Raw genomic sequence first — 23829 nt, 5'->3', positions numbered from 1 at the left:
AGACAGTGAAATCTCTTTTGAAAGAGAATTGCTAAGGATTTCCAGGAAGAAAGTTGATGAGCGTGGAGCTCTTGCAGCTATGGAACAAGATGTTGAAATGTAAACTGCAGCTGTCCACATACTCCACTAAGTGCTCTGCCTGCTGGAGTGTGTGTATGACAAACACCTAGCTAGTGAGAGTCTCTTATTAAGGCTGTAATTTAGGTGAGAAGCTTCTCCTGCTACGTGGGGTTTTTTGTTGTTGTTGTTTTGGTTTTTTTTAAACCTTGCAACACATGTTGAGGATACAGTGCCTTAATCGGCTTTTGTCCAGTTTGGAAAAGGTTTATCATCATCTCATTTGAGCAAATAGAAGGGAAAAAACATTGAAAGCTGACTGGCTAACATCTTCAATGTCACCTTTCTAAAATCTGAAGCAAAGTGTTCTTAAAAATGATCACAGAAGGTTAGGAGTGAGTAGAGGGGAAAACATGCTTTAAAAATGTCAGGGTGTTTGAGATGTCTCGTGTCAGTTGCATTGCTTCTGTTAGAGTCTGTGTATGTATTCAGTGTAGTGGTGAGAAAAACAAAACGTGCTTTTAAAAAAACAAAAAACCCAAAACATAAAAACCCACCCCAGAAACGGTGATGTGACATATTACCTAAGGCTGCTGTTATCAATGAATAGCATTTCTGCTGGAATGAATTATCTTTCAAGAAGCTGAAATACAGAAACTAGAGATCGAGGACTGAGCTAGAAAATTTCTCTGGAATATGCTGCACTGTCTTGGTTTTGCTCATGACAACAAGTTGCAGGAATTTACATATTTTCCTTTCTCTGTAATCCGTGTGTGCTAGATAAAAGTCTAAATGAAGCAAGAGTTTGGCAGTTAAATAGTAATACTTGTATGGAGGGGCAAGTCACACCAGAGGATTTGATAAGTAGTTTGAAAGTGTTGTGGTTGTCTTTCTAACATGGATGTAGGACTTACCCTGTGCTGAGGACCACAGATGAGCTGCAGTGATGTGCTGTTCTGAGCCTCTAAGTTTTTGATGTGAGTATCCTTACAGAAAACACTGTTAAGAGGATTTATAGGTTTGAACCACTTCACGTGTGGGTCTAAATGTCTCACTGACAGTAACATGGGAAACCAGACATAAAACAGTGAATTAAATTAATTCCCAAGGTACTGCCTTGACTATGGACCCATTCATTTCCATGAACAACAGATGTACATCTCATGTCACATAAGAATTAAGTGCACCGAGCCCCATCCTGCTGGTGCAGTGGTGCCTTGGTGCTTCTGACCTCCCCATTTTCACATGAAGTGTAAAAATAGCTGCTGCACCTGTAGTTGTTACTCAGACTTCCCCAGGATTACCTGCCGGGGGAGTTTTGCACTGTCCCAGGGGTGATGTCTTTTGCAGATTCTCTGCCAGCACGTGGCAGGGCCGCAGCGAGCCAAGGAGCGTGGCTGGGTGTTTGCAGGCGGGAGCTGTGACCCTGCTCTCAGGAGGTGCCACAGCTCCCGGATCAGAGGCGTGGGCAGGGGAGCTGGGTCAGTTTGGGGGGTGTGGAGGCACTGCCTTGCCACAGGAGCACACACACTGTAGATACACAGTGTGGGATCGTTTGCTTTTGTGGTGTAGTTGGGGCTGGTGGAGAGTAAAAGTGGTGTGTGTGGGGCTGCAGAGGGTGTGGGTTTGGCGTCTCACCTCAGAGACCTCGGCATCCTGCTGCTGGGTCTGAAGGGGATGGCTGGAAACCCTCGGCAGGGGGACTGATCCCAGCAGAGAATTGAGCATCTGCTTGTTCTGTCATGCAGAAGGTGTTGGAGCCTGCAGGCTTGTGATCCTGACAGTCAGGAGCCTGAGAATAAATGCCGCTCAAAATAAGTTGTGAGGGATGATTCAGATAAAAAGTTCCGGGGTGTTTTGGTTTTCATTAGTGTTCTTTGCCGCAAGAATGAGGGTGGTCAGACCTAAATTAAAGAAAGAAGAAGAAACAGTCATCTTTAGAGGAAAATGATAAAGTGGAATTTCACACCAGTGTGCTTTTAAGCTGAAGCTTCCTATTCTGTGTAACTGACTTGTGTGTGGAGTGGAGTTGTGCTCATGGGCAAACTTGTATTTCACCATTTGTAAGACTTGTGCTTCAGGCGCCAGTTAGAGGAGCACTTGGAGTTCAGAAATTTGTATCTGCTTCATCAGAGTTAAAGGGAGATGAATGGGTACAGAAGTTGCTATTAATTTGACTGCTTTGTTCTTAGTGTCTTTGGTTTTTGTTTCTTTTTAAACTCCCAAGTAGGGACTAGTCATCTTTTTCCTATTGGAAATGACTGTATATGATTATTACATTTGGGGTAAATTTGGGATAGGTCTCCAAGCACAGATTTGTAGTGATGATTTCTTTGTTCCCAGTGCTAATCTTACAAACATGGGAACTGAACTTTTTGATGAATCACTGCATAGGACTTTTTTTACTTAAACTATTTGCTTTGCATAACTAATATCCTTATATACAGCTTTTACAAAAAGAGTGAAAAGAAATCTTCCAGCTCATTCATTTAGAAATGAGCTTTTAATTCTGTTCTTACACCTGCAAAGACTTTTTCTCTTTGTTAAATATACTTCATTACTTAATATTTTTCTCACAATATAGTAATCGTGCCTGGAGTCTTTTTTCAGTTACTTATGAAACTCATTTTGAGCAATGAACCATGTATGGTCCAGTAATTTAATTGGAAATATTCAAATTCTTCTCACTGAGAAAATCATTGACTCAATAAATATTGTTTAAATGATACATTTTAGGCTTTCACTGAGAAATGAGATTATTGACTGGATTTGAGTTAATGAAATAATAAGTTAATGTCCAGTTAGTTCTCCATTTTTGACCTTGTTACCCATTTGAATAATTCCTTAGAATAAATTGGAGTACCTTAAGAATCCAAAGCTATTTGCCCTGGACTAAAATAATGCTGATGCTGGTTCAGGTTTTACATAACACTAAAAAGGAGGTGAAGAAGTATGTTGCTTTTTCTGTATAAACTGATGTATTGTTGCATTTTTTTCCACTTCTGAGAGCATAGTGGCAGCTTGCAATGTATTTTAAATCTTCCAGTGAAAAAACAGTTTTGCACTCCAGAAATCCTCAACAATAATGACAAAACCCTCCTGAATTAGGGCACTTCTTCAAGCCAGCTGCTTCCTGATTATGAGCATGTCACTCCAGCAGTCTGCATAAATGCTGCACTCTAATTAGAGTTACAAGCTTGTTGAGAGCTCACATGGCCCTTCCTCTTCATCTCCTTAAATCCTGGGCCAGGTCCCAGCCTAAATTTGCATTAATCTGCAATAATTTCATATATTTAGAGTCGATTCTGAGATTGAAATCAGGATCTCTTTGCTTACATGTGTGGAAATTTCAGTGAGGCAGAGAAAAATATTTTAATTGCTTTAGCTAATCATGTAAGGAGCGCAACTCAGCCCGTTTGGAAGTAGCTGGATTTTTTTTAAATATAGAAAATACTAACAGTGAAGTGGAATGTAGGTGCCCTTCTCCACTGATAGAAACCATAGCTGAAAAGGTGGGCTTTCTGTGCCAATTCCAGCTGATTTGCCAGCCTGCTGTGGGGGTTTGGCCTGCCTGCTAGCACCGTTCTGGCATTATCTATATGAGATGTCTTTGCCACTGAAGTTCCTCTCAGAACTTGTTACGCTGCTGTTTGCTTCCTCACCGTGTGAATAATTTACAAACAATGCCTCTCTGAGGAACACTGCCAGAGGTACCATCTAGAAGAGGCTGTTGCAGGCTCTATATAAAAGCTGTCACTGAATGACAAAGATTTGGTGTCCAGGGTGCCAGCTTTAGGAATTGGCTCTGGGTTCCAGAGTTCCTCGGCTGAAAAATTCTGTCTTAGTTCAGATGCCGGTAACTTTTGAATGTGTCAGTTCCTGTGTGAATCTAAAGAGGAACCTGAAGCTAGGAACAAACAGGTAGGAATAATTTTTAAAGCTCTAATCTGCCTTTGTCCTTTCTTTCCTCCCTGCAACGTTTTGAAGGATGCACGCCAGAAGTTCCGCTCTGTGCTGGTTGAGGCAACAGTAAAACTGGATGAACTGGTAAAGAAGATTGGAAAAGCTGTAGAAGACTCTAAACCTTACTGGGAGGCTCGGAGGGTGGCCAGGCAGGTAAGAACTTTCTGCCTTATAAGCTTGTGGTGGTAGTTGGAGGGCACACACCGATGGTGTTGCTTTCCTGCTATTAATAACATCCTAAGGATATGCACTTGGCTGACACTGGTCTGCGTCTTCAGTTGCGTGTCAGCCATGGGAATTGGTGACAAAATGGATTTCTTCACAGCCACAGCTGCACGTGCTCTTCAAACCCAGAACAGCTACAGCAGACACAATAAAAAAAGACTACTTCTATTCTCTCATTATAAATGGCCTTTCAGAGCCCTGCTCTTTCCTCTCAGTAGTTATACTTACTAGTTGAAAATACAGTGTAGACTTTGTGTGCATTTTTATTCTTCTTAAAGCAAAATGCTCAGCAGATAAATGGCTGCAGCTGGAAGCTGCAGAGAAAAAGGCTGGAGTGGGGCAGGCTTGGGGAAACCTGCAGGGTTTGGTGCTGATTGGGTTGTGATGAAGTAGGAATGTGCTAAATGTGGCTCTAAAACGTTTTGGTTTGGGGACAAACTGAGCTTGGCTTTCTCTGTTGTCAGAGCCTTACTTCCCATGCCCCAACTACTGCTTGATTATTGATAGGCCTGTGTAGCTTGGGGAGGGATGAGGTGAGGAAGGAAGAGTGTGACCTGCTGGATGAAGAAAAAGCCAGAAAGCTTGTGACATGTCAGGCAGCATTTCTTTCTAGAGAAAAAGCTGCTGAGAGTTGAGTGTGTGGTGGATTAGGCAGTGCTTCTGCTGAGTGTTTGTGGTCGGTCTTGCTGGTGTGTGAGGCTTTTTGTTTCTTCCCCAAGGGAAGCGTGTTCCTGGTTGGTATTTCTGTTTTCTCTTGAGGCAGGAAGAGTCAGGAAGAACTGCCTAGAGCTGCTACTTCTGCGCTTGACTGGAAGGATGTGTGGGGTGGCATCTGTGGCTGGATATCTAGGATGTGATTGTGTTCGAGGGGAGAGTGAGAGGTGGGGTGGCATGTGTGAAATACATGAAAACTGCAGAAGGATTTTATTCATAGAAGTAGGTAGAGGGATGAGAAAGTAGAGAAGGTGTGTGCCAAGAGGCAGAGAGTAAACTCGCAGTGTCAGAGAAGGGGAGGGAAGAGAATGCATCCTCAGAACAGCACAAAGGAAAGGGAGCAATGAATAAGCTTCATTCCCTTGGCTGATGAAGCAGGAGCTGGATTATGGGATGTGGCATACAAGATAATATGTGACTGTGTTGATGCTTTAAATTGCATAGCATTGTTTTGGAGGCATTGTCTCAGGTGATGGGGATGAGGTGTAGGGGCTGTTAGGTTAATCCTGCAGACTAGAAGCAGTGTGGCAAATAGGTGAACTCTACCCTGCTTGCTTGTGCTTTGAAGTATCTGCCTCTCATCTGTAACTGCTCTGAAACCCTGCTCATGAGGACTGTGGTGTGTGCTAGAGATAAACCAGTGGTGAGCTACAGAAGTTAGTAATTGTGTAACTAGCATGTGCAATTTGGAAAAACAATCCCTGCAACCCTGCCTTGAGCATTATCTTATACTTCTATTAGTATAAATAGCTGGGTAAGTTAGCACAGCATGCATGGGACTTCAAGAGTTACACTTGGAAAAGTTAATGGTTAGCAGCACACATTTTGCAGTACTAAAAAGTCTCATCAAAAGATCAATTGACTTTGAGGTTTGTAACATCACAAAGTCAGAGCAGTGAACTTTACCCTCTGTCTTCAAGCTAGCAGCAGATTATGTTCTGGAAATGGAATTTTGTATTGTTATGTTTCTGCTACCCCTGAAATCCATTCAGTCATTCTGATTCAAAGGTACTTTGCAAGGCCACTAAGAAACACAAGCTCCTGAAGTTCCTTAAATTGGTAGAATCACTGCTCCAGTAATAGGCTTGTTAGGAGGAACTGTATTTTTCTCCCAATCCATTCTGTAAGTAGCTAGGTTTAAATGCTGTTTATCCCAGATCTGTTTATTTGCTGCACATTCTGTTGTCCTTTAATTCCTTGATAGCATTTTATTTTAAAGGGGTTGCCCTTCTAACCAATCATTTTGCTTTTTTTCATTTTGTGTGATGAATCTGGTTATGGAACAGAGTTCCTGCTTTGTATCTGCTCAGCAGACAGAGATAGAAGATGGTCTCTGGTTTCCCTTTTGCCCTTTGTCTAATACATCTTAAAATGGAAAATGTGAGGGCCAAGAGTAATGCAAGCATTGAACAATGGTGAATCTATCTGGAAGCTGGGAGATTGGAAAGATTGGTGCCAATCATCAGCAAAGCATCTTCCCAAAGAATTTTTCTAGTTTAATTTAATCTGGAAAAGTTCCACTTAACTGGGAGCAAATCCACTGTCATAAAGCATGGAGAAGGGGTAAATAGGTAGGGAAATATGAAACTGGAGGAACATATCAGAGAATTAACATGGTTAGGTGTCAGTTTGTATCTCTCTTTCTACTTTGATTTGCATTTGTAGAGAAATCATGGGAAGAGCTTGTTTTTTGTTTGTTTTGTTTTGTTTCATTTAAATTAATAATGACATCTATCCTATGAAGAATTGTCTTCTTCCTCCTGTCTTTACAGTTATTTTAGAGCCATTAGGCTGCCTCCAAAAATATAGGCACAAGGTTCTTGGGGGCTGAAACAGCTTTAATTAAGCAATAGGGGAAAAATGAGTGACTCTACTGGTGAGAGAAAGGGAAGTGTAAATTTCTGTTTGTTGTTCTCACTAAAGGGAAGTAAAAATATGACCTATAAATTTTAAGCCTTTTGGAAATACAGAATTGCATAATTAGTGACTCTTAGTTTGGCAGAAATGCAGGAGTTGTCCAGAGTTACTCATGTTTAAGATGTCAAGTGCAGGGTAAGTTACCTGATGCAAGCTGTATTAAGTCATGTCGAGGAGCTTGCTTTCACTTGGTACCAGCACAAGTCTCTTTTGGAAATACATGCTTCATCTATTAAGATATAATCCATTAAGAGGGTATGAGGGCAGTGATGTGGGGTCATCAAAAACTAGGTCACCAACTGAAGTATGACACTGGAGAAGCTTTAGGATCTAGAACCCTTTTGTCTACTCACCTTTATCCCCATCTTGTGCAATCCTGTTTTGGCAGAAGATAGGGAAGTCAAAACAAATGAACTCTCCTATGCAAAAGTCCTGTAGGATCTTGTTTGTGGAGTGTTTGCCAAGAGAGCTACAGCTTGGCCTATCTCAGGGTCAGACTTTACTTTACCAGAGCACTGGCCCCTTAAGTGTTATGATCTGAGTACTTTGCCCTCTGAAACGGTGGCACAGGGAGTCAGGATGCTGTCTGTTGGTACCAAAGTAGTAATATTTGGCTTTTGCTGAGACTCAAGGAAGATCTAGCTAGTATTCTTGCTCAAGGAGATTTCATGTAACTTCTGCCAAGACAGAACTGTTGTGATTCCTCATTTGGTACGGCAGTGGGCCTTTTGTGTTGATTGCAGACACACCTTAATTTTATGGAGCATTTTGATTTCAATTTCTTGTTAAATCAAATTTTGAAGTACTTGTGCTGCGAGAAGTGTTGTTCTTTAATTTAGGCAGTTACTGCCCATGTGCAGTGGAAGAACATTGGCACATAGAGGATTGTGTATTTACAGAAGCAGTGCCCACATTGCAGCAATATGAAATTCCTGTAATCCAGAAGATGGCCCAGGTTCCAACTGTTCAGAAAATCAAACTTCCCATGTCTATGTAGTTTGGATGGTGGTTTCTTATTTTTTATTTTTTTTTTCTCCCCCAGTGGTAGCTGCTTCCCTAGTTGACTAGTTAAAAAATTAGACTTTTCTTGCCCAAAGCTAGTGGGAAAGAAGGGTGAAGTTGCCAGGAAACATTAATAATGTAAAGAGAAGTTCTGAGCCTCTGAGGTAAGGAGTGTCTTAAGCCACTGTTGACTTAACATTTTGCAGGGCTGGGTCTGGAAAGTGCCTATGCAATTGTGTTCACGGTAGTGTCTGAGCAAGTGACAGAGCTGGGAAGTGTGTTAACTCCCTGGTGACAGCATGCTCTGGGACAGGATGCTGTGCAAAACTGAGTGTGGTCTAATGCATAAATCGCTGGGCTGGCAGGAGCTGATTTTGTGCTACAGCATGGCACAGATGAATGACTTCATCTCTCTCAGTTCCCATGTAAAATGAAGCTGTCAAGCTGCTGTGAAGCCGAGTTCATTAAGGGAAGTAAAAGCACTTTGGGGTCACTGGGTGAGAGGTGCCATAAAAACACTGCTATCCATACATCATCACTTGTGAACCCATAGACAGATTGAACAGATGTGCCTTTCTGCTTTGCTTCTGCTGGAAAAATAATCTGATAAAAGTGTGTTCCCAGCCCCACAAATAAAACAATCCATGCATTTTTGGTGACCCTAACCTGACTAAAAGCCCTGGGAGAATTGCTTTTAATTGAGTTTCAGCATTTTTTACTGTTTGTTTTTTGTTCTTTTTTATTGGTTGGTTTTTGGTGGTGGGCTGGTTTGGTTTGGTTTTGTGGCAGGGTGAGGGGTTACATTTTATTGGCTCAGATGGGGTGTAGGTGAGGATGCTTTGCTCAGCTTCAGTACTGAGCCTGTTTGGGAGAGACATGGTTTTGCTTTGTGATAGTTCCTTCACTCTTCTGCCCCTCTGCCTCATTTAGATTTTACAAAAAAGTGCCAGAAAACTTGTTTCAGACAAACATAGGTGGAAGATCAATGCTAGGTCATACCTGTCTGTACCTCTCCCTAAAGGACCCACCTGTACCATGTGTTCATACAGCAGTATGTTGGAGGATATGCATGGTCTGCTTCCTCTTGGGTCAGTCTTCCTAGCTTTTACAACTAATTCCTTTTTTCATATTGTTGGCATGCTTAAGTAGCACTCTTTTATCTGAAGAGGCTTGGAAAAGCCCACTGGAATGAGTATTTACAGTGGTTCTTCTCCACTGATGTCCAGGCATACCCAAGAGGATGTGCAGTTGATAGACAAGTAGGGACAGCTGTCCCATCCTGTTCACTGCAACTTTTTATGTTGTAGAGCTCCTTTCTCTCGCCTCACTAATAATCTTTTACTTATGTATTATTTTATAACTGGATTGCCACATCTGTGGGAAGAAATCAGCTGAGAGAATAAAGAATTATTAGAGGTGAGCTTTCAGATAATTCAGATCCTGCACCTCCATTCTGCTTGTCTTCACAAAACTTAGGGGAGCCCAGTTACCACTGGGAAATTATTTCCTCTCTCAAATGTGAGTTTTGATGTGATTCGATGAATTTTTTTATTCAAAGTGAACCAGGATGAAAAGTAGCTGCTGTAATCTTGCAGAACAGGGACAGAGGAGGAACCAAGCTGCTTGGTGGTGAGGGTGGGAGGGGTGTAAGCAGATAAGAGCGCACCTACCTAGCTGGAAGAGTCTTCCTCAGCAGATGAGATTGATACCCTTCTTTGTAGAGATCAAGCCAGTAAATGAACAAAACTTTCTGAAGTGGCCGTTGTATCTCAGCTTCTTTGTGTACAGCTTGAGATGTCTGAAAGTAGTGTGGCAAGTATGGAAAGTTACAGATGGTAACTTCCTTAGCTCAGGAAACAAAAGCTTTTTAAATTCATGTAACTGGGAGGTTCAAAACGGCCGAACGTCCTTTAAAGATTAATTAGGAACTGGAACCTGTGGTCTTGCCAGTGTCAATTCCTGCAGCACCCAAGTTTTCTATCCAAATTCACTCAGTGAGTGAGAGCTAATGGGATCACAGCACCAGCTGGCTCTTCTGAGAAGAGGAGGGCAGCATTGAGTGTGGATGACAGCTCCTGGGTCCAGTTCCAACAGTGGTAGATATCCAGGTCTTTCCCTCTGGTTCCTAAACACTAAATGTGTTATCCATTGGTATATTGACTTCCCATGTCATAAGGATGCTCCTTCTCCATCCTACTTTTATGAGCCGAAGTCCTGATGCTCATGTTTAGGGCAACAAGGAGTTAAGACTGATTTGTCTAATCTGTTAAGCTTATCTTGGCAGGAAAAAAAAAAAAAGTGGAGGGAGAAGGAACTTGAGAAGCAAAAATTAAATGTCAGCAGAACTGTGACAGACTTTCATTCCTGTTTGGAGACATGCCATGGAGCTAGTAAAAAGCAAAATTACTGGCACAGTTACAGAGGAACAACCAGCTGACCTTTCCTGGCTGAAGGAATGCTTCTGGTTAACTGTTCATAAACCAAATAATTATCATGTGGATTCACGTTTTGAAAGGAAGGAATACGGAAACTTGAAAATAAACTTTGACAAACCTTCTGCAAATTCTCTCAACTGAGGGAAAAAAAACCAAACATCCAGAGCACTTGACTGCTTTCTGTGGCTATAGTTCAGTGCTGTTGTTGTTGAGTAATCATACAATCATGAAATGGTTTGGATTAGAAGGGATCTTAAATATCAACAAGTTCCAGCACACCTGCCATGGGCATAGGTGCCACTCACTAGACCAGGTTGCTCAATGCCAAAGCCATCCTGTCCCTGGACACTTCCAGGGATGGGGCATCCACAACTGCTCTGGGCAACTTGTTGCAGTGCCTCAGTACTCTCTGAGTAAATAATTTCTTCCTAACATGTATTCTAAATCTCTCCCCTTTTAGTTTAAAGCTGTTACCCTTGTCTGATCGCTAGGACTTTTTTTTTTTTTTTTTTTTTCATTTTGTATTATTTGTATTTTGGATGGATGTTGCTGCTCTGGCCTTTTGCAATAACCAGTCTAGACTGGCAGTGTAGATTGTGTTGTTTGTGCCCTGCTGTGCTGACTGTTTGCCCTTTTAACTGAGGATGCTGTCTTGCAGCTGCCCTGGTGCGTCTTGGGGAGCCTCTTGGCAGTGGGAGATGGGAGGGAATGATGTCTGGATTGGGAAGGTGGGGTGAATGGCGTGAGAAGTGACTCACTCTCTTGGTCTGTAAATCAACCTTGTGGAAATGGCCGTGATTTTTAAATTACATGGATTGATGGGGTGGTGAGGCGGAGGAACAGCTCCCTTCCTGATCTGGGACTTTCCTTGGTGGTTGAAAAACCTATCTGTGGGATGGAGGGTGATGTGATGGCCTTGGTTAGTGCTGCAACAGGCCAGACACGGGAGGGAGGCAGGCAGGCAGCACAAGCTTTGCCTGGAAAGAGATGACTGGTGTGCTCTGAAGGGAAAAGATTCGTGGAAATTGCTGTGTGAGCAGTTAGGAAGCTCAGTGCTGTGAAGAAATGGTAAGGGAATGAAACGTAGGTGAGCAGTGCAAGAAGTGCCTGGAAGGATGAAGCATAGAGGCTGTGTGTTGTGTCTGTTTGCCTACGAAGTTTTGCATGTCCTTTTTTCCTTTTTGCTCCCTATGGGCCTGCTCTAGGTCTGAACCCCTTCTTCCCACCAGTGTTTTTAGTTTTTTTATTACAAAACACATCATTAAATCTTGGGGAAACCATGTCAATGTGACGTCAGTGCTCTGGTGAAATGTGGAGTTCCCGCTGCTGTGATCCCAAAGGCCATTCTCAGTATATTAATCTCCTTTCCCACATGATGCATGGCTGAAGAGGGCATTAGCCAAGCAAGGGAATCTGTAACTTTGTTATTGAGGGTGAGGAGTCACTTCCTGGACTTTCACCAGGGAACCCACTGAATTTTGTAAGCTTTTTCTAAAGGAGGATGTGCGTTGGGTTCAGCCAAGCAAATGTTTTGCCATGCTCGAAGTTTGATGAAGTGCCTCTCATGCTCTCCTGTCATTTTGCACATTTGCATCTGAAGCCCTGTGAGCAGCATGTGGGAGTCACTACCCTGCCATCAGTGCTCAGTGTCCCACTGCTGCTGCACAGAACTTGTGCTTGGTGTGCTCTGCTTGTTCCACCTGAATGCTTAGAACTTGTAAAACTGTATTTTAAGTCTTGAATCTTGGTTCTGTTGCATTTTCCTTCAGGCCAAAGTAGCAACAAAGCCTAGGAAGCAGGGAACTCAGGGTCACTTACCTGGGTCAACAAGCTAGGTTTTGCCTGGCTGATTTATTAACATTATCTATTTACTTAAAGTGTTACTCAATGTGACTTTTGTGTTCTGGCTCTGTCTCCTGGTTGAACAGTGTGATATTGGAGTGTGTCAAACTGGGTGTCCTTAAACTGCCGAGAAGATGACGGATGTTGCCTGGTCAGTTTGGGAAAGTTATGCCAAAGATCTGATCTGTGAAGGAAAGCTCCTTAGTGTGTTTGTTTTCCCATCAACCTTACTAATGCAGGACAGTAGGTCAGGTGTGGCTGGCAGGTTTTTACCTTCTTAATCTGTCCCATGTTTGGGAGCACTGATAACTGCTACTTCTCAGATGAATGGAAAAAAATCCTTACGTGATTCAAATTTAGTGCTCTGTTGCTTATATTTCCTGCAGAGGAGATGGCATCTGTAACAATATCATCTGCAAGTACAATGTTCCTGGCACATTTGGAGAGTGGGAACTAATTTTAACCACCTGCTTGTTGAAATACTGTGTCAGTAAGTTCTGTGTGTATGCGTGTGCCCCTCTAAAAGTTAGATCACCTGTATCTGTCTGAGCCTTTGTGCCTCAGGGAATGGGTCTAGTTATTCTGGGTTGGTATTCATACACCCTACATTTCTGGTTTGTGTGAGCACTGTTCTGTTGGGAGGTAGTTGTATAAGCTATTGATACGAAAACTGTAATTGGTTTTCTTACAGTTATTTGCTGATGTGCCTTGGAAGGCTCCATCATGTAAATTTTTTCACTGTGCACTGTAAATTAGAGGTTCTTCCCTCTTCTGCTTTTCTTCGCGGAAGTAGAAGAAAATACTGTTTAAACTGTTTTGAAGAATTTATCTAGGAGAGATGAAAAAAATTACTTTCTCTTTTGGTGTCTCTTTCTCCCACTTTCTCCAACCCTACAAAGCCTCCATCAGTTTTCAGCCATAGCAGACTTGGCAGTAGTTCAAAGCCTGATAGCTGTTCAACCTCCTCTCTATTAATTGTTGGGAATCAAATGACTTAATTATTTTTCCTACCTTCAAGAAGGTTTTTTTTTTTTTTTTTCTGTTGTGAAATACTTAAAGTATTGTGCAAGTAGGTCTGAAGTAATGGAATACGGGGTTAAGTTGGTGTGGAAATACCCTCAGTTCCTTGGAGTAACAAGGAGACTGCTGGTGCAGGGGAATTTAGGGATTTTTGATAGATTTCAACTGATTCAGGCAGGAAGAAGTGATATAAGCTATTATGCTTAGCCACAGATAAAATAACAGATGCTGGAACTGGCAGGAAGGTGTAAGCAGCTCTCAGAGGGTGGTGGGATGTGAAAATAGAGCAGAATCCCTTTTCTGCTCTGCTGTTGTATGAAGATTTGAGTAACATCATTTTGCATCCTCTTCAATTTGGAGAGATTAGGTTGTACGTTCCTTCGCATGACTGTAGTACTTGCACAGCTATTGCCAAAACACAGATCTACAGGAAAAAAACAATTTAAAGGAAAGGTTGCTGTGCATTGTTGTCTCTCACCATTTCCTCTCCTGATTTTTTTTCTGGCCTCTGGTAGAGGCTATTTCAAGAGATCATAAACCACAGACAGGATAATCTGTTAAAAATAGTAGTTGGCATTTGAGCCTGTGTGGCTTGAGGTCAGGGTGATATCCTATGTATCTGTTTTGTGTGATACTTGCTCAGGGATGACTGCTGAAGGCAGCACAAGTCTTACAGCTTTGGGGAATTTTTTCAGCCAACCAAGTCTTTATTGTGTACAGTGGTCTAAATAGGTGGGAGTTTATTTTGGATTGATAAATGCTCATGCTAAGGTCTGTTGCCAAAACAGATGTGATATGGATCACATGTTGGTTACTGCCTTCTGGATGTGTTTATGACTTCTGGTAAAACAGTAGGAATTTGGGAGCTTTTGTCTGTTCTTGCTGAAAGGGAATATCTGAAGAGTCTAATTTCTGTATTAGGAAATTAGCATATGGTAATGGCTCTGCATTGACTTAGTTTCTGTAAGAAACACATCTCAATTGCAGCAAACAAAAATTTTTGCTGCCAGAATGTGGAAGAAATGTCCACCTCTTTTAGAGGTGTCTGCTTCTGGTGGCTGTTTGTTTATTTTGTTGTTGTTTGGTTTGTCTTGATTAGGTTCTTTCAATTTGGTGAAATGTGCTAATAGCTTGTTCTCGAAGGAGGATTTTACTGCTGTGAAGTGAATTGACATATTCCCTATTTCTGCTGCTACCTAGGCTTTTTCCTTCGAGGAATGGACTTAGCCCTTCATTAATCCAGGACACCGCCTGCAACATTTTTGTTTAAGTGAAGCAAGCCTGTTGTTCACCTGTGCTATGGAGTTCTGTAATTCGATTAGGAAAAATGTTGAAGGGTCAGTAGTTATCTTCAACCTGTCTCTTAGGAGAATGACTGTCTCAAAAGTATCTGTGAGCATGCAAAGGTGGACAAGGTCAGCCTAGAATGTTCTTCCACAGCATATTCCTGGTATTGAGGACAGGCATTTGCTGGTGGGTGTGAGGCTTTCTGGGAACTGGGAGAACATGTCCAGAACAGCCCATCAGCCAGGTGAAACTCCTACCCACATGCCTTGTCTTTGCTTATGCCAGTATGCATGCACAAGATGTGCTTTCAGAACCGGGCTGCCAATCCCTTGCCAACACTTCTGGAAACTTCTGCTTAAAAACTTTCGCCGCTTTGGTGGCAATTACATGAGACAACGATCCAGTGTTTCTCCTGAACATACCTGTTGCATTTGTATGTGCTGAATGTTGATTATCTTGGATAATTAGCAAAAGCCACTAAAGCAGGCGGTGTACATCTTGCAGGGTGTATTTGTGGGAGTTGTTCCTTGCTTCTATATTTAATTCCAGCAAAGCAGGCTGCTGCCAGGTGCAGATGAGCATGTAGAGCCTCTGTAAACCTAGAAACCAGCTGTAAGCTCTAGACTCGCTGACTCACTGCCTAAGCTCTCAGAATGCAGGTGCACAGAGCAGGGGGGATTATCTTGGTGTTTTTCTCTCTTAGTAAGATCTTTTACCTTGGAGCTCAAAACCTGGACATATTCTATCACTCCCTCTTCCAGAAAGCAGCAGCTTAATAATATTGGCCACGAACAATCCCACAACTAACAAGCAGATGGCAGTGAATGGCCAAGAAGGCTTTGCCTGGATGGTATTAGACTGAACCATTTGTCATGTTCTGGTGCCGTTGTCTGGTTAATTAGTGTGAGTAACTCCAAGCACACCATCATCTCTCAACAGCCACATGAAAAACAAAGGAGGGGCAAAGGGCTTGGGGTAGTGTCTCCCATGCTCCAAGTGAGTATCGCCTCCTTATTCCTTTAAGGCAAGGAGCTACATCAGTTAAAACCACTGAGGAGACCAGCAGGTTTCAGATGACTGGCTGCACAGTGGCAATGATAAGCTCAGAGGGGATATCCTTGCGCTCGTTTCACAAGATCCTGGTTACAATCTAGATGGGAGCTGCCAGAGAACAGGGAAGGGCTGGCAGTTGATTGCTCAGTCCAGTCCAGAACTGGTCTTAACAGTGTTTAAGGGAACTGTGTGTTTAGGTATTTTCTTTCTCATTTTCTTCCACAGCTCCCAAAGAAGGGAGGTGGGATTCTGCCTTTGAGGAGTCTAGCTGTCTGCATGCTGGTAAAAGAAGCAGATAATGAATGAGCTCTTGGTTGTGCCCTGAACCTTCTGGGTCTTCGAACACACTTGTGATCCTGTCTCAAAGGAGTTACACATGCCACCTAACTTTAGCACAGAGCTAGGTGTCTTTTGAAACATGCTTTGTAGGTCTGCTCTTATTTCCTGTGCCTTTTTATAGACTACAGGAATGTAACACAGAACCAGGAGTCAGGTCAGCTCTACAGCAGTTTGGCTGTTAGAAGAGAAGGGGTGGATACAGGTAGGGACCAAAAAGCCCAGCACAAGAATAAGACACCTAATCAAAAGCAGAGACTAAGGGACTCTGTGGTTATAGTGTTCCATAGGCCTTTCATTATTTATGTAGCTGGGAGAAAATGGTTTGTGTTCTGCAAAACTCTAGCAAGTCTTGTTTTCACCATTTCCTCCCCTTTGCCTTCTCTATCCAGTTAAAAATCTTTCGATCTGCTTTTGAATGTTCATTTCATCCATGTTCAATTGTATTGCTTTATGATAAACTGCTTAAAGAACACAAGATTTCAGACTCTTGAGAGACTATTTTTTGATGCACAGTCATTGTAGATTATATAGCTCAGGCCTCGTAGATCTGTCAAAATGAGGTCACTCCCAAGGTCTTGGATTTTAGAAGCTCTTTATAAAGTATAGCTAGAAGGGTCTTCTGGAGTGTTTTTACTACTTTTCTATCCTGGTTTGGATCAGAGTTTTTAGGCTGTAGGGAGAGGGAAGGAAAGTCCTTAAGAAAGGAAGGTCCTTAAGAAAAGCAAACTAACCCCTTCCCCCCAGTTGCACCACTAGTCTGTTTATTTGGGAAAATAAATGTGTCTGAGTATCCAGGAAAACATTCAGCATCACTGCAAAGTTTTTGCAAAAATGTTCTGGTTTTGAGAAACTAAGAAAATTATGGTGGTATTTGATAGAAGTACTGGTTGTATAGGACCTTTGGAGGTCATCAGATCTCAACTTTCTGCTCAAAGCAAAACTGTCACCTTGCTGGATTGCATCAGATTTGCTGCCAGAGATGGGGATTTGAAACCCCTCTGTGTAACCTGTCTGCAGGATTGGCCAGCCATGGCCCTCTTAGTTTAGCCTAGGGCATGGTTTGCATTACTCCCAATGAGACTGCACCTTCTCAGCTTTCTCAGCCTGACACCTGTTGTAATGTGTTGGTCATTTTTGACAGGGCTGACCGTGGGATTATTTATTCCACCCCAAGTGCAGGACTCCACAGGTCTCCTTGTTGTAAAGTGTCTCTTGGCCCTGTCAAGTTTCACAAGGTCCGTGCAGGCCGAGGTTCTGCCTTTCCAGCCTCCTCCCCTGACTCCGTGTCGTTCGCAGATTTGCCGTGGATGGAGCAGTGCCAGTGTCAAGGTTGTTATTTGTTTGGATGTTAGGCATTATGAGCCCTTGTGCTGACATCTGGGCTGCTGCTCTTGTTCCTGCCTGCCAGCTAAATTGAAGCAGGTTGAGGAAAACTGAAGCCCAAGTAGCAGCGCTCAGTGACTGGCTGCTGTGAGTGGTGCTGCGAGCACTCAAATGCCTTCACCTTGTGGGCTTCTGAACCACCGAATCTGCTGCAGTGCTGGGTAAGATGGGGATGCTGTGGTCAGTGATGGTGATCCTGCCATCCTCATCCCTGCCAGAAGCTTGTGCAGAATGCCCTGGCGCAGTCACTGCCATCAGAGGGATCCCTGAAGACAGGCAGTGCTGCAGCAGCTCCGGTGGGCCACTGCTGGAGTAAAGTTCCTGTTTTAAAACACGTTCCCTGTTGTACTTTGCACAGCAAATTAACGTGGGGTGTTGAGAAAGAAGGAAAGGGGGCCAGAAGGAAAACACCTGAAACTTGATTCCTTCTAAAGAGTGGAACTGGAACACAGTTTATCATTATCTGTTTGCTAGTAAGCCAGTACATGTTTGCTGGTAGCAATTAAACTATTGTTTTAAGGATTAATGAGTGGGAGAAACATTGGTTTCACAGTAACAAACAAGTGCTTTCTAGAGCAAAGGCCTTGGGCCAGCACGTGGTGTGCTGGTGCCTTGTTCTGAGCAGCAGCTGTGTGTTCCCTTCACGTTCCAGCTTATGGTGATTTCATAAACAGAGATTGTTCGTGTCTTTCATTGGCAATAACTCAGAGATGCTGAAATAAAGTGGATGTCAAGGCCTTGGCAGTGCGTGATGAGATAAATTCACCTGGATAAGCGAGACGCCAGTTTAGAAAATATCTGATCTTTGCTATCTGATGTTTCTAATGGGAAAATTTCTAGTTATGTTGTGATGCCCTTTTCATGAAATAATAAATACTTGAGGTCTGGTCCTCTGGTGAGGCTGGCCAAGGGGAAAAATTCTGCATAGGCTTGTCTCCACAAAATAAACCCTGTGCATCTCTTTGGGGCAGCCTGGCTGGGCTGTTAGCTGTGTGCAGGTGTGTTCACGTGCCAGAGGCTGAGCAGTGCCTACCAGGGTACAGTAGATGTTGACTGACCTCAGAGGAATGTCATGGCTGTGTTGTACCATGTTTCAGTGATACTATGCAGGAACAAAAACGAAAATCAGAGATGACATGAAATGGATATGTCATAGGCTCAAGATATATATGGAAAGGTGGGGAAAAGTCCTCTTTTAGCAGCTGGGCAAGGACTATAGCTACAAAGAGGGCTTGGGTCAACAGAAGCTATGTGAACTAACCAGAAAATTGTATTTAATAATAGAAGAGTGCAGAGTTTTCTGCTCTGAAAGTGAGCAAGCAGATGTCTGTATGCTGCTGGCGGTTCGAGGAGGACTACATTTAAAAAGTGCCTGGTTTTGTTTTCTTCAGTTATCTTGCTGTGGCCTAGCACTTTTTAAATTTCTAGCTGACAACATAATCTGGCTGTTATGCATGGTTCCCTTCTGTGCAAGGCCCTGTGTAGGCTAAGCAGAGCACTGCCCATGAGGGTGCAGCTTTTATTCCCCAAAAGGGATTTGTCAGGACTGAGCACCTTTCAGGAATATATTAATAGCTTGCAGTTATGAACCCTGTCAGTGCCCCTTTAATTTTACATAATTTGCTTTCTAAGCTGACACGTTTTATACTGCAGTGCACAATTTGCTTCTGTGAGTGCTGCTACTGCGTGCCACTTCTGCGTCTTTGGGAGCTGCCTGGGAAGTTCAGGGCTGAGCCTGTCAGAGCCAGGGAGGTCAGGGAGGCAGATGAGCTGGTGAGAGCAGGTCACACGTGCAGAACAGCACAGGGAGGATAGTGGTGTAAAGAGAGCTCCTGGCCAGGAGGAGGGGGCTGAGTGGGCAGAGCAGGACTTCTGGATGTGCTGCTGGTTGTAGGGAAGGGATTTTGCTGTTACGGGAGATGTATTTGGAGCTGGGTGCTTGTTGAAGACTGAGTTGCAGAGGAGGGACAGAGTGGCAGGAAGAGTTGATGCTGCTTGTGGATGGCATGTGACAGATGTGCTGATTCTCCTTAGCTTCAATCTCCTTGGCTGCCTAATCGTGTTTCTTAAGGATTCCCATTTTATATTTTACACTGATGCAGGAAGGGTCTGCAGCAGTGAAGACATTCAATTGAGTTTCCTGGCACAGGTCCCCCAGTTCCCAAGGTGTCAGGACTTACTCATTTTAAAAAAGAGGTTTTATCGGACTGGCTCATCTGACTATAATGAAAGAGATCCTCACATGTGTATTGAGTGGAATCCATCAAGCACCACCGATATGGATTGCAGGCAGAAAGCTGACATCCTGCTTGCCTCTATCCTCCCTCAGCAATTTTTGTCCTCATCCGTAGTACATTTTCCCTCATTCTACCCCTAAACCTCTCTCAACTCAAACACAAGTTTGTGATGAAAAACAACCTAGTTTTTGGCCATTCATTTGAATTTTGGATTTTAGTCTTGAGAGAAACAGCCACTCTCTAAAGTGGTAAAGTTAGGTCCAATACAAGGAGGCTGGATGGAGACATGAGCTCCTGCTGGTTTCTCTGTGGTTTTAAAAGCACATGAAGAACATGGCTACTCTCTTTTCTATCAAATGTAGTGACCTGTGGGCTTAGGTCTGAGAGCAACCTGTTGGTGATGGTGCAGAACAGCTTATACATGCTGGAGGGAGTTTTAAATGAAGGCAAGTTATTGGGTAACTACTAGAACACAAAAGAAAGTGTTTGAGTATCCTTTTTCACATTGGCAAAGCCATAAACCTGTTGATATTTTTCTAATGACAAATACATCATTCTTTACCCTAGCATTTGTTTTTTTCTTTCTCAGACTTTCAGTAAGCTGCTTAAAGTAAAGACTGTAGACTGACTTCAGATAACTGTTGAAGCTGAATTGCTACTTGGACTAACTGTGTTGCTCAAAAACAAAACAGTGTTTCTAAATTGCCACTGCAGAGGGTGTTCAACAAATGCAGCTGGGAGGGAGTCTTTAAGTATGGTTTTGTTTCGATTTCCCTTTTACCCACGCTGTTAGAAGGCATGAAAGTGAATGACCTAGAGTTGTGGGCCTGCCTGTTAACAGCTCCAGCTGTCAATGTCCTACAGTCCAGGTGCAAGAAGAAATCTGAGTTGTAAATTTGGCTCCTGTTTTTTTGTCATAAAGACACTTTTCCTGTTTTAGAGTCAGTTGTCCGTTAAGGCCTTCATCAGAAGAGCTGCTAGTACTGCAAGCTACCACTAAACGTTCTTTTCCATGGGGATTAGGTATTTCAGCTCCTAATGCTCTGCTGGCTTTTTGCTGGCTTAGAAGTCTTGATCCCTGACCCAGGTATCTGTGCCAACAGAAACTTTCAAGTGCTGATGCAGTTACGGTGAGAAAACTGTACTTCAGTGCTTGCACTGCCCCTGGGGTCTGGTTGGACTGAGTTTCGAAAGCGGTTACTTGCTGAGGAGGTTCTGGCTCTGCTAGGAATGGGTCTCCAGTCTGGTTTCGTGTGTTTGTAAGTCATTTCTTGCATGGGCAGGCCTGCTCATGCAGCAGGGCAGCCAAGGAGCTGAAGCTGCCTTCACAGCCTTATTGCTGGAAGCTACTGGGACCTGGCTCGCTCTCGTAGAGTCTTCCATGAAACTTGATCTTGCTCTTCCTCCAAACATCCTCAGCATTGTTCTATAGTACTCGGTGCAGGCTCTTTCTGGAGTCTACCAATTTATTTCCCGTCTTAAAATCCCATCTCAAACTCCTTTTATGGGATACTTTGGGCCTTTATTTATATTTGATTTCTTTATTAACATATTAACATATTAACATGAATGGAAAAATTGAGTAGATGTTATGGGGACTAAGATTCAGGCTTTTTGCTGTATTTGTTGGAAGCCTAGGCTGAGCCTTGTTTAAAGATCCTCAGATGGCTTTCTTGTGCTTGCTGGGTATCATGGTTTAGGTTAGTTAGTGGCTAAATAAAAATATTCTGTAGTCAGGCTTATTCTGAATTTATAAAATGTTTTAATATGTGTTACCCTGGTTTTTCTGAGCCTTTTAATTTCCTTAAATGGAGTCAGATCTTTTTAGTTATTGTACAATATTAAGAGCAGTTTTCTACCTTTCCCACAGATGTAACATAAACAAATCCTTTGTTTTTCATTCTCTGTCCTTTGTTTGCATATTTCTAACCTGAAAACAATTGTAACTGACAATTGGTCTGGCCACTGAGGCTGAGGGGCGGAAACCCCAAAAAGCCAATCTTCTGCTAGACCCACAAATGTATAAAAAGTAAGAAATAAACAAAGCGGCTCTCTTCTCTCTTGGCTCTCTCAGCTGGGAGCTGGATCGGAAGGACCTCTGCGAAAATCTCTTGTCTGTGTGTGATTGCTTTGTGTGTCTCAGTGACAAATATGTTTGAAACAGGCAGCTGGTGATCAGGGTGATGAGGAGATGTAACATGTGGGGGTTTTTCCAGAGAGGAGAAGAGATCATGTTGGCATTGGACTTGTACCAGGATGTTGTGCATCCACTAACCTTGGCCTAAAGATCTGTGCTGCCTTGGAATGTGCAGTTCTGCATGGAAATGAACACTTTAGTGCCCTGGCTCTTCACAAAGACTGTAGGCAGGGTGACATGGTATAAACAGCCTGAAAACAGGGAAGGGAATGGTTAGAACTTCTCTGTGGAAAACACCACCAGCCGCTTCAGAAGGAAATGCATCAGGGACCTTGGTTGGAAGGAAATGCTCTGATTGTGATGACTTTGATTTCCCTTTCTAGCTAGTAACTGAAGGACCTCTGACACATAATTCCTATTTTTGCATGGTTACCTTGGGGTGAAGTACCCTCATGTGAGAGAGGAAAGGAAGTAAGAAGAGCTTGCGCTATTTCAGGACGTCATGAGGGAAACTTAGTGTGCTTTATTTCCTTTTGAGACTTGTGTTTAAATTATGAGTCCACCTCCCCTGCCATGGGGCTGGGAGGGAGGGGTTTTTTCCATTACCTTTACAAATAACTGTGGTGTCTCAAGTGTGGAGGTTATTTGCAGTTCGTGTTGAGGGGGTGTAACCAGCTGTTTGTTGAAGAAATGCACCGTTGTTCCACTTACTTTGTATCAGGGATTTTTAGCCACTTCCCAAATGACTGCCATTTCTTCACCTCTTCCTTTATTCCTAAGACTTTTATCTTCCTCAGTGCAGTAGTCTTATATCAGAGTCCTTTCTCATGTTTGATTCTCAGACACCTTCTGTGTGTATCTTGATATGTAAAGTTTGATTCATTATTTTGTTCTGTCAGTCATGTCTGGTCAAAGACATTTTTCATAGGTATGGGCTGGGTAATTCCAATTTATTTTTGCAAAATCATTGAAGTGTAAATGAAAACTGTCTTCACAGTGCTGGATGTTCAATTAATTGAATGTGAGGCTTACATTGGAAGGGTTGTACTTCTGAGCAAAACAGCTCAAAAATACTCCTTTAAATAAAAATCTATGAAATATATAATGTAGAAAAATTCAGGTACAGATTTTTTTAAAAAATTCCCTTGGTTATTCTTATGTCTGTGTGCTGGGGTCTTACTGCACCAGTTGTGTTCCAGCAATAACAAAGTGAAAAAACCCCAAAGAGTGAAGCGGTCACCATCTAGAGAACTTGTTTATTTTTTATAGCAAGGTAATAATTCCAAAATATTTCCTCAGCGTGATTAATGGTGTATCAGATAAAAATCCACCATGACTAAACTCAGGGAGTGCCATTCTGGGTGTATTCTTGACATGCCACTAGTTTGCTATTTCACTTTCTTTTGGTTTGTTTATCAGTGATTAAACCTACATCACTAGGTATTATCTCTCAGCCAGATGCTTATTTGTAGGTCATCAGCTGTTTTTTGATCACAAACACCATGAGACACTTCTTGGCATATGACCTCTTTGGGTGGGAGCTGCTCTTCTTGGCGGGACTTACTCCAGCGAAAAATACATCATTTTAAATAAAAGTATGGGGAACAGTAATGCCAGAGTGGCTCTTTTTCAAAGCCTTGGGATCAGTGTCATACATCATCTAAGTGTGACTGTGAGGGTTCCTTTTTCTCTGATCCTGACCTTTTTTTTTTTTTTTTCCCCCCCCTAGGCGCAGCTGGAGGCTCAGAGGGCGACTCAAGACTTTCAGAGGGCCACTGAGGTGCTGCGTGCTGCAAAAGAGACCATTTCACTGGCCGAGCAGAGGCTACTGGAAGATGACAAGCGTCAGTTCGACTCTGCCTGGCAAGAGATGCTCAACCACGCTACTCAGAGGGTAATACAAACCTGCCCCAGCATCTGCCTTTTCCATACTTTGTGTTCTCCTGTGCTGTATGAGGCCCAGTTTCTGAAAGACCACATTTTTCTTTTGGTCCGCATACATGACATGTAGGAAATGAAGCTATGAAAATTATGAAGCCTAAGGTTAAATGAGCTGGGCCTTGGGTGCTTCTGGGACAGCTCTAGTTCTCTGTTCTCTGTCTGGTGGTGCTATAGTAGTGGAGTAACTCTCTACAGAAAAATTTAAAAAAGTTATTACCATCTATTTTACAGGGACAAACAAGTTCTTAAGTCTTATCTGCATTTGGAGTTGTGCCAG

At 42.8% G+C, this 23829-nt stretch overlaps 1 protein-coding gene across 1 annotated transcript in view; it reads left to right on the top strand.

The window, feature by feature from the left end:
* Positions 1–23829, top strand: part of SH3BP5 (SH3 domain binding protein 5) — a 51644-nt gene that overhangs the window by 8467 nt on the left and 19348 nt on the right. Inside the window, exons 3-4 of the mRNA XM_040063805.1 lie at positions 4045–4173; positions 23341–23505. Coding sequence (XP_039919739.1) covers positions 4045–4173; positions 23341–23505 — 294 coding nt within the window. The remainder of the gene's footprint in view (positions 1–4044; positions 4174–23340; positions 23506–23829) is intronic.

Source organism: Hirundo rustica, chromosome 1 (assembly GCF_015227805.2).
Source record: "Hirundo rustica isolate bHirRus1 chromosome 1, bHirRus1.pri.v3, whole genome shotgun sequence".
Lineage (NCBI taxonomy): Eukaryota > Metazoa > Chordata > Aves > Passeriformes > Hirundinidae > Hirundo > Hirundo rustica.
The sequence above is the reverse complement of the archived record's forward strand: the minus strand, read 5'-3'. Positions and strand labels throughout refer to the sequence as shown.